Below are 14,580 nucleotides of genomic sequence, written 5' to 3'. Positions count from 1 at the left end.
GCAGTGCCTCTTCAAGGAATACCAGCCTACGTTTTATGCATGTAAGGCAAAGCATTCTTGTGCTTCTTCACAAATTGTATATTGCATCCATAGGAAAGCCACCTCGAGCCATTCAGTAAAATGGATTTAAGACATACATTGTATTATTTCCAACTCAACTCTCAATTTCCTGGGAGTAATTCGAGACTACCGAAGCATTCAGAGACAATAGGAGGAGACGGGTCTGCTCTGACCCAGTTTCAGCTCGTTTGTATCTCTACTGTAACAAACAGTTTTCAGAGCCAATTTCATAAAGCCACTGGACAATCAGCTGCAGATACAAAACTGTAGTTTTGGTTGTAGATGTAAAGTGTTTTGCTAAAAGTAGAGCAAAATTAACAGTTCCCTTTATTCAATACTGATCAGTCCTACTCAAATGCATACAAATTTTTGACACGAAGCTCCCTGTAATAAATAGAAGACCTGCAAGCAACTGGTTGCTAGTTTTGCCTAAAATGACATAGTCATTACAGAATAAATTAATTAAGCTTGCATAAGGCAATTTTTCCTCAATCGTATAGAAGTCTTTATTGAAATATTAACTACTGAGATTTTAGAACAGAAAATACTACGTGTGACTTACAGTTTTGTGTTGGTTTTTGTTTTGGTGTGTTTTTTTGTTTTGTTTTGTTTTTTTCCCCCCAAGCATGCAAAATAGTTAATATTAAGGTATTTTAGAGACTGAAAACAGTGCCAGATAGAAGATTTACTGTATAACCACACAAAACATTTGGGCATTTCAGTTACAACCCACAGATTTCTTATCCTCTCGTTGTGTGGATGCACACCATTCATATTTGCAAGGTTTTTCATTAGAAATGCACAGGGTTGAGGTGAAACTGGATACACATATACAGGTTAGATTCTGCTGTTAAAAACAAGCACTTAAAACTTGAGAGACGGTATCATTTGCAATAACGTCTGAATCAATTTTAAAGGTAATTGCTGCTTTCCTCTTGTTTCTCATTAAGCCAATCCTGGTGCTGCAAAATTGGCAACTTCTTCAAACCAGTTTGTTCCAGAAAAAGCTGCTCCTATCTAGTTGTGACAGCCTGCTGCTGCTAGTGGAGGGAGGTAGGTTAAACCAACAAGCAAACAGTCCTCAAGGGGAAACCAGCACCTACTGCCAAAACAGAAACATTCCAAGCAACCACAAATCTAGCAGGCGAGTTTATCAAAATCCAAATGCTCTATATGCCACCTTCTAAAATGTAAATAAGTGAAAAACAGATGAAGAATACTATCTGTAATCCCCCCTCTGAAAGTGTTACAGGCCAGTTTTTATGCTGCAGTGCATTGACTTTCTTGGAAAGCACTGCAGAGCTGAATTAAAATATTTCAGCTGCTCTGTGAAATGGCTCATTGTTTTTGCTGTACATGCCCAAGCTTCGAACATTTCAGATATCACATACTGGACTTCACCTCATTGTAGAAGTGGACATCAGCCTTCACAAATTTAAAATACCTTCGCAAATTCTGCATGGAGAGTTCACATTCACATCCAACGCTGCCCAACACATTTTCTTCAACATTGTAATTATAAGAAGCATCATAATGGTAACAAAGGGAAATACTGCTATTGCAGGATAGGCAGTATTTAAGTACTAGATTATTAACAAAAAACACCTCACTGCCTTGCAATGAACACGCTTAAATGATGCAGAAGCTTCCAGCAATTATGCCAATTTTCATTGCTGGCTGTGGTGAGCATTTCTTTCATCAAAATTAAAATACATTCCTTCCAGTTCTGAAATTGTCAAGTATTTCCAACTTGAATTCATTACGTATCTCCAAAATCTATGTACACAAGATGAAGCTATAAGCGAGGATTTTTAACATTCAGAGACATTCTCCTATCATTCTCTCTGAGCAGCGGAGCAGCTTAACAGTAACATGTTGAAAGAGGCTTCAATGCAGTCCAGATAGATACATTGTACTGAAATACCTTTACTATCAAAAAAAGAAAAAAACATTGGAATAAGAAAAATTGTTTTGCCAGAAAATGTAAATGCCAGAAAAGGAGATGTATCTCTCACTGCAGTTGTGAGCGTGACACTGCTAGTAGTCATTCGCTTTTACAGAGAAATTTCATACAGTCTGATCTTATCTTTCAGATTTTTCATCTACTACTGGTTGACAGTTCAGTAGATGCACAACAATGCCTCTATTATCAGAGAGAATACTTAGAAAGAAGGAGGCACAAACAGATGATCATTTGGGCAGTTGAAACCAGTCACACAAAGCCCTTTTGGAAGATGCTGAAGAAATTGGCTCTTTTAACCCTTTGTTGAAAAGATAAAGCTTTTACTTCATTACAGGACATAACTTATTCCATTCAGTTCCCCCATTTAGTCCCAACATTGATTTACTGTTTTAGAAAATACCATAGTATTCTCATAAACGCTAAGCAGATATGTTTTTTAAAAAGTAAGCCTAAAAATAACTTTGAAGAATCTGAACCAAATTAAGGGAACCGAGTAGAAGCTGTACTGAGGACAATACATAGGTCTTCAGTCAGAGTACTTGTGAGAAACATCATCAAAAGCAAAAACACTAACACAATTAGGGATCTTCAGCAAGTTCATCTTACTTTCTCTTGAATGCTCAGATGAATCCACGCACTTCTTTCTTTCACAGCTTTCCCCCCATTCTCAACAGGATAGGATCACCATCAAATAACAGGAAGCTGCTGATCAAGACCTGAGAGACCAGCCTCCCCGGCCCTCACTTTCTGAGCCAGTAGCCTACGGCAAGCAATTCAGGTGCCTGAACAGCTGTAACCTGATCGAGGAGGAAGGATATCCTGCCTGGCTTCCAGATACTCTTCCAAAAGGAAACCAGCCTCCTGTGGATTGTGCTGTGGATTGTATATCTGCTGGCCCCGGTTTGAATATCACAGAGATTCTAGAAATTCACAAGTGGCAGAAGTGATTCTAGTTTGGACAGCTGGACCTCACCCTGTCTGCTCTATTTCACACTGCTTTGCTATTACAGCTTCTGCAGCCCATTTCAAATCATCAGTACAAAAGGCTGCCACGAGGCATACAGAAAATAGCTCTGAACAAACTGCAGTCTGCAGCTCCAAAAGAAAACACAATTCAAACAACTTTAATTTCAAAACACAGAGCTATCAACTTCATTGCAGTGCTTGCTGCATCCAGTAGTATTCTGCTAAACTGAAAGCTGTTGCAAAGTTCTGCTCAGTTCAAAAACTCCTCAACACCTCTCCGTTGTGTTTCCTTCCTTATCACCGAAGCACAAAGCCCAGGAAGCAGATTCCTAACAGAGAAAAAGAGGGATTTAATATGTACTTACCAATAAATCCTGAGTATTTACAAAGGCACACTTCCAGCCTGCACTGGAATTAATGCTATTATGTAACAAGCACTGCCATTATTAACCTGGTAATCTTTTAAGGATTTCTAATTTAAAACAAAAAACTTGCTGTTGACAGAGGCAATGGAAAACACAAACAGTATCTGATGAAAATTCCCACTGACAATTTCAGTTAATAAGAGGAAAAAAGAAGGTACTTGCTACTTCCTGTTGTTACCATCAGGGAGGTATTAGAGCTCAGCAGGAAGTCAGTATTGGAATAAAAAAGTAAACATTCAAGCCATTTATTTGAGCAAAATGACTATGATTCCTAATTTCTGTCTATTGTGACTACTTCCCATATTCAAAAGCTTTTTCATATTAAAGCTTGAATGCCACAAGCAGGATTTTTGCATCTATGACAAAATAACTCTTAATAGCAGCACAGAAATAATACCAATTTACTATACCAGATTAAGTCCATAAAGTTTAGCTCTGCACTTGAAAGAGGTATAACATTTCTTCGGAGTGTTGCCAACATTTTAATACCTTGGGTGAGATTCACCCATCTGTGTGTCAGTTTACATGAAGAGCCCTTCGTAGTCAGTGTAGATCTAAGCAATGCACGTAGTTAGGTCATGACTTGTCTCATCCTAAAAGCAGGTATCTACATATGGCCAAGTGAATTGTATCTTAGAAATGCTCTACTTCTTTCGAATAATCACAAAATTACAGTATCATAGGGGTTGGAAGTGACCTCTGGGGATCATCTAATCCAACTCTCTGTTAAAGCAGGCTCAAAGCATACTATATACAGCCATCCACTATGGAGCACCCAGATGAACAGCAAGAATCCCTCCAACAGGAACTATAGAGGAAAATACTATGCATATTTACTAAGCATTGCTTATCCAGGTGCAGATGTACAGGGGAAAAAAAAGTCAACTCAATCTAGGCTAACTTCTTTGTGTTCAGTGTCCCATGGCACTGCTTCAAGGCTTCAGAAAACAAGATGACCACCTTTTCCCATACCCTCATCACTTCAAAATGATGAAGCTAAAAACAACATGTATACATTGAGAGCCTCATGCAGACTATGCAGTCTCCAAGAACCAGCATTATGACGCACCAGTGCTCCCGCTACTTGGATAGTGTATTAATATGAAAGTTATTGAAAGAACCAATAAAAGTGATCCCTTCTGAGTCAGAGGCACTCTTGACTGATCAAGGAAGGAAGAACAACAGTGACTTCAGAGCCCATGGTACTACTTGTGGTCTTGTTTCATACCTCCTGATATCCTCTCTTGGTGCAACCTGCCATGCAGAACTGAAGCACGAATGAAACTCTGTGCTGACAGATGTTAACATCTATTGCCATTACAGAAATCTAGCCTTCGTATTGTTCTCTCTGTACAAAGAACAAAGCTTAGGGAAATGAATCTCCTACCATAAGTGGCCTTCACAAACATCACTTACCTATTCTTTAGTCTGATCTATTTCCACCCTCTAATGCAGTGTTGCCTGATAGGAATGATCATCTATTAGTTTAAACAATAAAGTTCTGGAAATAAGAGTTTTGCCTCCAAAACCAGTTTGGGAATGAATGACAAGTATGTATATACAGTACTATTCCTGTTTTTTTAGGGAATAGGCACAAGAGTTCCACCACAGTTTCGTGATCCTTAACCTACCTGGCAAGAATAATGACAAATGAACAAAATACTTTACAAAGCAGAACAGCTATTCTGTTAAAGATCTGAAGTCAGATATCATACAAATGATAGCACCTATACTGTATTCTCAGTAATTTAAATCGGTAGAAAGGCAGCCAAATAAAAGCCTTATTAAATCCAGTCTCATCTGAATGGAAGTAGGGGCAAGGAAAAAAAAAACCACAAGAAATACCAACAAATTGGAACACAATACAATCCTAAGTGTTGCTACATTAGCTTTAAAAGGATTTTGGATTACCATTTAAAAAAAAAAAAAAGAAACCTCCAAAAGTACCCAGAGCTCTTGTACAAAAGGTGGAATGGAAGGAAGAGGACAGTCAGTCAGTTCAAGCCATTTGGAATGCCCATAAAGTCTTCCCCATGTTGCCAAAAGAGCTGCTAGAATAATTATTTCTGGAATTTCACATATGTAGATGATTTTTTTTTTTTTTTTTTTTTTTTTTTGAGATAACACTCGGATAAGTTTTAAAGCTAATCCATTTTTCACTTCTTGCATAGAGAAGGGACTTAGGAAAAGTTAAATAGAGAACTTTTCAAAAGAGAAAAAGTTTAACACTTGATTGAACTATTCAGTTCAAGCAGGGTGTTGGTTCAGAGAACAGCTTTCTAGCCAATGGGTTATAACCCTCATGGTCCCACTGATGGAAACAGAAAAGTAGTTTAGGCCAAGCACTGGGCAGCTGGTATGGCCAACAGTTCATAGGCATGAGTGAGAACAATAGCTACTAATACACGTTGAAAGACCCCCTGAAGTAAGGAATTAAACTACTGAGGGCTAAAATTCAATTGCTTAAGCAAGCAAAGGTGTTCCTGGAACCAGGATTATGAACACACCAAAGCACTGTATCTGCCCTTGAAACGTGTTCCTGGAAGCCTGGAGGTAGCACATTACCAAGGTCTTGCTGTTAGATACTACATATCGTGACAAAGCTGTATGCTCTTCTGGCAGAGCTTGTCTGCTAAACAGGCCATCTTTATCTCAGCTGACCCACTGTCCACTATAAAGATGATTCAAAGCCCAGTACAGATAGATTTGCATACACATACACATATTTCAAATCACACTATTGCTGCATAGGCTGATCTTGCACCCTATTCATTTCCAGGATTGGGCCTGTCAGCACTGGGCTGTTTGACAGAAGCACTGTACCTTATCTTTAAAATCAGAACCTTACTCCCACCTTATAAACCCAATTTTCCTCTCCCAGCAGTTCTACAGCTTACTGCTTTTCCTTCTTCCACCCTACTCACTCCCCAGCTGACAGCAGTCCCTAACGAGCATCAGTGTCGCAAGTATTGGTACTGCAATTTAGCAGCAGTGTCATCTGATCTTCCGTTGGGTTGGCTCACAGCATCGCTTCAACATCAACCCTGCATATCCTTAGCCACAGTGGCTCACTAATAGATGTCCAGAAGTGAATGAGGAGGATAAAATGAACTTTTAAGTTTATTATGTGCTTTCTGAACTAAAAGTAGGTATTCTAGAAAATACAGATGTTTTTTCCAAGCAAATATTTAAAAACAGTCCTGATTCTTATTGTGTACAGTACAGAGATGTGTTTCAGCTCACTGGGAAAAACATCCAGCCACATTTCAAATTAATTAAGCCTTTAATTTCAAATAGTATTTCAGCTACAGTTGAGTTTTATTTAAATAGTACTAGATTCACCTAAGAGACCAGGCAAAAAGTGGAATGCACCATTAAAAAGGAGAAGTAGTGAAGTGCCACTCACTCACTATCAGAAGTGGGAATCTTCCTACAATCATCAAGCAAATGGCTCAGCTCTCCTGTCCGTGCACTCCTGCTTAAGTAGAGTTCAGCTCTGGAGTTGCAGAGTTCTGTTTTTGAAATGAAGATGTGCCCGCGATCGAAGTCCAGAGAAACAAGGGCCCCAGAATCCAGGAGTGCAGTTCCAACTGCTGAACTCTGCTCGCTGCCTGGCTTTTTCCAAAGCTCCCTGAGAAACAACGTCACCCCCAAACTAACAAAAACTACACTGTTGGTCTGTCATCAATCCTCTATCATGTTAACAATGAATGTGTGGCAGCATACAGTCTCGCCACATAAAATCTTCAAATAACTGATTATATAAATCCCTATTCTCCGTTACTTTACACAATTATTTCCTGCTTTGTTGAGAAACATTTGTTTTATACTCTTTCCATCCTTTAGAAAAAGGAGTTTAAGTAGAAATTCAGTCAGCTCAGCTGTAACAGTGAGGTTTAAAGGGTACAACGTGTAATGGGACATTAGTGGGAAGGTTCAACCTCTATTGCCATCCCATCGGCATCTGCCTCTGGTGGCCCAGGCCAGCGTCGTAAAATAGAAGGCACTACTTTCAGAGCAGTCTTTGTATTTTAAGCAGTAAATGACTCCACAGCTAACTAATTGTTGAGGTAAATTTCAACAGCGTCGTTGGGACATTTTTATGACCTTTAAATTAGCCAAAGAGACACACACACACGCATACACACAAAAGCACATTTAAGCTGTTACAGCAGATGAAATTTAAGTAAGAGGCAATAAATCCATTAAGAATTTTTAATAGGCAAATGTTCTGCTTTAAGTACTATGGGAAACATCAGTAGGAAACTACTCAAGGGAGTAACAGCAAGTATTTTCACTCCAGATCACAAAAAGCTGGCAGAAATCACATTGCCATTTGCTTTTCCTGAACTAACAGTGGATGTAACAACTCCCTGCTCCCCTAGTTTATCCAAATCCACAGACAGCAGTTCCTTCCACACCACTGGAGCAGACTTGGTTCACCACTACACTGCAGGAAGGAAAGCTGGTAATCAGAACTTACACAGAGGAACTGCCTTTTAATATAACTGTGATCTCAGAAACAACACAATCTTTGGCTTGTTCCCTCCTTCCCTGCACATTATTCTGTATTTTCACAGGGAATTCCAGCTGCATTGTCAAACCCACTTCATTCATCAGTGCTGATAACCAAAGCCTAAGCAGCTACTAGAACTCTACATTTTGACTTCTTTTTCCATTAATTACACAGTAACCAAATCTTCGTTAACATTAAGAAATGATGGTATTATTCATAATTCAGCTGGATCATAGGTTCAGCACATACACTACAGGGCCCAAATTAAAAATATAGTCACATTGAAACTTACTTTGAAATTCAATTGGTCTTGGTTTTCCCCTGCCTCATTTTTAGATTAGGCATAACAGGGAAAGTACCGGCCTCACAAGTTTACTAGAGATGGGAAATTCCATTCAATAGCATGGAAATTCCTTATAGAGCATTTTAATACAAGCTTGACACCACTGGCTTTCCCTGCACAGAAGAATGTCTTCTTTGACAATACTACATTCAGAAGAGTTTCCATGAAATTTCTTCCTTACATGTAACAAGCTGGTTAAAATGGAGTGAACAAGGCCGTTCTATGGCATAGATGCAAGTCAGCAGGCCAAGCCAAAAACCCACTGCACAACCTGCTGGCTCTTCAGTATGCTTCCGTAAAGAATAAATTGAACTGAATTAGGTTTGTCCTTGAGGATTTAAACCTTTTTTTTTAAAAAGTGTCTCAAATTGGACTATTCAGAACTTGGTACAGTAACTTCTAGACAACTTCCAACTCCACTGGAGTGGCTACACAACTACAGAGGTTTTGATGCTCCTCTGATGTATCTGGTGGCTTCAGTGTTCCTGTCACCCATTGGATAGTTAAGGAAAAAAAACAAGAGTGTAAATGCACATCTATAACACATGTTCTTTTCAAAAAGACTTACGCCTAAATCTCCTTAATTTTGTTATGAGTTAAAGAATTTATTTCCTGATGGTGCCACAATGGAAGTAACACTTGTAAAAGAATGCATAGAGGCAACCACATATGTGTATGTCTGTGGGAGTATGTGTATATATAAATAAAATATGTATTCTCTGTAGCACTGAAGATGGAGAGAATTCACTTTAATCAAGCAGCAATATGTGAGATGAAATGGAAATAAACATATGTAGCAGGCAGATCAAGACGTCTTAAGTCTTCCTAGACTATCAAGAGCTGGAAGAACAATAGAGCTTCACCATAAGAAAGCTCAAATGAAGCTATTATGTCCTTCAAACTCACTAATAAGGATCCTAACTATCAAACCTAAAAAGGGAAAGATCATGTTACATACAGAAAATTAAGAAAATATAAGATATTTCAAAAGCTATGTCTTCATTATAAAATGAAGTGATGGCATCTCAAAGTCCAGATGACAGCAGATGCCAAGATCAGCTGAGAGTCTGAGGGTTCAAATCTATCCAGAGAAAGACTGAGCATGGCACATATCAGAACATGGGATGCCATCTGCATACATGATGGGATATCAAGGGTTAGGTCTTCATTCCACACCTTGCAACTTGTATCGGTAACCAAGTATCTCTAGGCATTAATCAGCTAAAATACAAAACATGAACAACACTGAAATCCTTGTTTACTACCTGAAGTATTTATTCCTTAATTAAGAGCAAGCATTGAATGTATTTGAGTTGTTAGTCTGGACGCTCCTCAAGAATTTATATCCTAGGAGTGCCCAAGCATTACATGCTTTAACAGCTTCATATAGATTAGTTTGCTAGTTGGTTTGTCTACAGATAAAGCAAAGAAGAAACACTCCCCTCTATTATTCTGGTTATTGACACTAGGCAGATTTAATTAGTACGATTTAATACCTGCATAAAATTTCATATGCATTTCCATGCACAAGTTCTTCTACACATTAGGTCTTGATTTTATTTTTTTTGTACAGGCTGAGCAAACAACAAGAAACAAACACCAAAACATATTTACAGCATGAAGCAAAATTAATAGGCTTAAATAAAAAGAATCTCAACCAAACTTTGGTTATTATGTACCTCTGAGAGAATTTGCAAGAAAGCATCCTTGTCTCAAGGATTTGTTCAGCAGGACCTGCCCAAGGCTATGATCAAGACAACAAGAGGAAGTTGTCTGGTTGAGTGACCAGAAAGAATCTGCTCTCAGTTAACATTTGCAAGTCATGCTGATTTCTGCAGTTGTTTTGTAGTAAGTGACCACCATGCAGCCAGTATGCATGCTCAACAGCCTGCCAGGTGATGGTAGGCGTGTGATTGTCGCATGATCTGCAATCACCCAACGGCAGATCACCCAATGGGGGAGCACATGCCATTGCCCCAACCAGAGGTACACAAGAGCAGAACAGAGAGCACAAAAACCCAAAGAGTTCAGAGGTAGAACAGGTAGTCTCTCTCTCCACCCAACACAGCCGTTAAGATCAACAAGATGTCACTGATCAACCCGCAGCCCCCAGGGGCTATCAGGACATTCCGGAACCCATGGTACTGACTCTCCCCAATTCGTGATCCCTTCACTAGAATTCCTCTCTTCACTATTGCTAACTTCCCCATCTTCCCCACATTCCTTAACTCTACAGACTTTGTAGTTATCTAGTTGGTTAACATTTGACCCCGCTTATGTCTTTATCTCGCTCCAGGTGTGTGTGCATATATGTGTGTGTGTATCAAATCATCTACTCCAACAGCTGGAGTGAGACAAGCCCTCACACAAAAAAAGTTCCACAGAAGCCCAGTGGTGTTCAGACAGTCCATTATGAACACTCTACTACTTGGCCAGTCATTAAGCATCACTCAGCACGAAATTTGGGTAAATGGTGGATTCCTAATCACAGCTTCCTTGTATACACTGATTATTATTTGCACCATCAAACAATGAAGAAGGGTCATTTGAGAAACAAAAGGGAAACGTACAAGAAGTTAGCCAAGACTCTTAACAGCAGACAAGCATCACATTTGCAGACTCACTCTTGTAGCATTCCTCCTGCTTCATGTTTGTGCCCAGCAGCCTGTAGTTTGGCAGTGCAACCACAAAATACATCAACTACATCAAATAAGTTGCCAGTGGCAATTCAGAAAGCAAGCCGAGAGTTTTCCGGTACTAACATTCCTGAAATCACACAGTTGTCTTTGCAACACTCTATACCTCAGAAATACCAGAGACCAGAAACTCCCAAGTATTCTTTTCTATAGAAAAAAAAATATTTTATTTCCAAATGGAACACATGTGACAGTAACAGAGCATATCTATGCTGCAGGTGGCCTCACCACCAGGCTACCCCTGTGGGAGGAACACCGACTTACATATACCACAGGAAATCCCTTGTGTCTTGACACCTGGCACTGCCGCTGTGCACACTGACCTGTGCGTCAAGTGTGCAACACCACAGCACTCAACTCACTCAAGATTCTCAGGTTTGAAAGATTTTTCCTCAGCACGCCCTTGTTAGCTGTTAATAACTTTGCAGGGAGTGAGCCAACAATCTCCCAGTTGTCTTTCAAGACCAGTTTTAGTAAAGCAAAAGAGCGTTTCTGCTTGGAAGTGGTACACTGAAGACAAAACGCTGATAAACAGGAGCCCACACATCCAGACTATACTCGAAAATCGGTTTGTTTTTAGCTCCCAGTTTCTCAGTTGATGTGGATATTAGCACAGCACGACGCGCCTTCCCAGAGCTGGCGCACTGAGGCATTTGTCAAATCAGAGCCTTTCCTTTGTTCAAGCCTGACTCCCTCCTGCCAGTCTTTCTCCAGGCATCTTTTTGTGCCTGGTACTACTCGGCACACGTGCATAAGCAGCCTTTCTGTTTACCTTTCAGGAGTTTTTCATAGTTTGTTATTCTGTTGTGGCTCTTACATCGGACACTGCTTCTAGCGAACAGCTTCCTTGCTGCTTATTTCTTCAGTGTAGTCACAGTATCTTATAATTTACATAACATGAGGAATTTATCGTCCAGCTTTCTAAGCTTATACTCTTCTGTTTATTACTCGAGATCACTTCTCATACACATTTCATGCAACATATTACTGGTTGTAACAGATTTACACTGTTTTGTCCCTTCTTCTGTATTCTGAGACTCTAGGACTTCCTCCATAACACATTACTCCTCACCATAATCAGCTTTAAGGTGACATTATTTTTTCAGAACCTAAAATAAATTTACAGCTGCTTTAATCAGTTGGAAAACAAAGCAGCCAATACACACGTAATTAGCTGGTATACATTCACTTTAACATAACCAAAACAGCAACAAGACCTAAGGAATGTGACAAAGACTGCGAGATCTATACAGGTTTCTTTTTCCCATTGGACAACTAACAGTAGGGTGGAAGCACATAAATAACTAGAAAGAAAGTAGGATAAAAATGCGGTATGGCTGTATACTCGAAGAACAGAGAGAAGTATATATTGCGCTATTCATGCACACAGAACCAACTCACATAATCAAAGAGTAAATGGAGGTATCAGTTCACTGCTGCTACGATTCATTGTTTTAGCTGTCCTTTGTCCTCCTGTAAGCAGACGTTTGAATGGCACTCATCTTTTTATTCTTAAGATGCAGCTCACTTTATGCTCAACGACATACTTTAATTTCTGCTATATTTAAGCATAACATCTGGGAATTGAGCTATGCTGTTCATGACCTCGAAACTCCTAGGATGATTACACGCTCCCACAACCTATGTTGCAATTCCTGAGCTGGCAGCATCTCTGCTCCCATTTCTCATTTCCAAGTCCCATCTTGAAATATTCCATCATCCACCAAAGTTTGAGCTTTTCACGTTCCTCCTATGCAGGAGTTCACGGCTCTGCTCTGAGATGTACAAGCAACGGCACCTCCTGGATCCAACAAGTTTAAATACACCAGCTTTGAGTCTCACCGACTTCCCCCATTCTGGAAGTTCTGATGAGACAGCCTGACTCCTACCTAAACTAAATGTTAAAATTAAAGGCTGAATGAACATACTAACGCAGACATCCACGTCGAGGAAGAGGCTCAGCACACCCTGCTAACAGACATCCCAGGCCTGACTTTCTCAGGTAAACCCAAGCAAGGCTCCAATTGTCCCAAGCATTCAGAGGTTTTCTTTTGCATACAACCGGAAATGGTTCAAGCTGTACTCCTTTGTATTAGATGTGCTGGCGGGATAGTAGAGACAGAAGCCACTGTGCCTTCAGTACAGGTACTTAAGAGGACAATAGGCCAATACTTTCTTAATAACAGATGTCTGGAGTTCAAGCTGCCTTCTGCAGGTAGAATTTTATACTTGAGCTCACAGTGCATATCCCAAAAAGCACAGCCACATCTATCCTATTAACTCCTGTCATGAAAACCGAGCTTCTTTCTGCCTCCCCCTCTGCACGCAGCATTCGCCAGGACCTTCCCGCTCTGATCAGAGGACGCTTGCGGGTACCCTTCCCTAGGATACTGCAGCAGGTCGGAGCGCTCCTCAATCATTTCAAATGCACTCGTAACACGAGCTCCCACAACGGGAGAGGAGCTCCCCAAAACTTATTCACTGTCCACTGAGACACGAACCAAGTTTCCTAAGGCCGGGGGGAGCCGCCCGCGGCGCGGTGCGGACAGGTGCCACCCCGCCGCCCGGCGGAGCGCGGCGCAACGAGGTTGACATCCGCAGGACTTCCCCGGGTCGAGGTGGGAAATTCGAACGAAAGAAAAGGAACGCCGCCCCAGCCCCCTCCCCCCTCCTTCCCCGCCCACCATGCTCCCCTCGCAACACTCCGTCGCCTATCGCGACACGCGCGTCCCCAGCGGCCTTACCTGGCGTGCAGTGCAGGGGCGAGGGGCCGGGCGAGGAAGGGGGAGGCGGCGGCTCCTTGGTTGGGGCGGCGGGAGGCAGCATGAGGTAGCGGTCGGGCTGCGGCAGGCAGCGCTGGCACACGGAGTGGAGGCAGGGCAGCAGCTTGGGCTGCCGGCTCTGGATGGGCTGCCCGCACACGCCGCAAGTGTCCAACAGGTTGAGCGGCGCCGCCTCCCCGCCCCGCTCCGCCGGGCCCTGGCGGCTCTCGGCCTCGTTCTCCCCGCTCAGCGTCGCCGCCCCCGTCCGATCTACCGGGCACGGCCCCCCCCCGGCCGCCGCGGCCGCCGCCGTCGCCGCTACCGTAGCCGTCGCTTCTTCCATTGTCCCGAGCCGGTCGCCGGAGCGCCGAAGAGATGCGGGGCAGCCCCGCTGTCCGCCGCCGTTCGCCCGCCTTCCCGCGCCGACACCCCACCCGCGCGCGGCCCGCGCTGTTTGTGTGCCTGCCCCGGGAGGAGGCTGCCCCGCCGCGCCACACGGCCAACGGCCGCCCGCGCCCCGCCCCGCTCCTCTCCCCCTCCGCGACACGCCCCTCCCTAGGCCACGCCCGCCGGCTACGTGCGGCTCGAGCTTTCCCGGCCCGCCCTCGCAAGAACCAGCCCCCACCCTCTCGCAGGCCCCGCCCCCACAGCGGCCCCGCGCCACTTAAGCCACGCCCCCATAAAAGCCCCGCCCTCTGTAGGCCCGCCCCCAATGGCTCTCATCCGCTTTGCCCCGATGCTCCGCTCTGTGCGCGATCCTCGCCGCCCAAAAGAAGCCCTGCACCCCAGCGGCCCACGTGCACTTTGTTAAAGACTTTCGACTGCTGCAGTCCACGTCTCCTCGGCTAC

General features: G+C 42.5%; 1 protein-coding gene across 1 annotated transcript in view; it reads right to left on the bottom strand.

Annotated features, from left to right (window-relative positions):
* The window catches only part of TRIM24 (tripartite motif containing 24), a 56,018-nt gene extending 41,846 nt beyond the window's left edge, over positions 1-14,172 (bottom strand). Inside the window, exon 1 of the mRNA XM_052667426.1 lies at positions 13,714-14,172. Coding sequence (XP_052523386.1) covers positions 13,714-14,074 — 361 coding nt within the window. The 5' untranslated portion in view covers positions 14,075-14,172. The remainder of the gene's footprint in view (positions 1-13,713) is intronic.
* Positions 14,173-14,580: the final 408 nt, after the last annotated feature.

This window comes from Tympanuchus pallidicinctus, unplaced genomic scaffold (assembly GCF_026119805.1).
Source record: "Tympanuchus pallidicinctus isolate F22 unplaced genomic scaffold, pur_lepc_1.0 scaffold8, whole genome shotgun sequence".
NCBI classification, from domain to species: Eukaryota; Metazoa; Chordata; class Aves; order Galliformes; family Phasianidae; genus Tympanuchus; species Tympanuchus pallidicinctus.
This window is presented reverse-complemented; position numbering and strand designations above follow the sequence as displayed.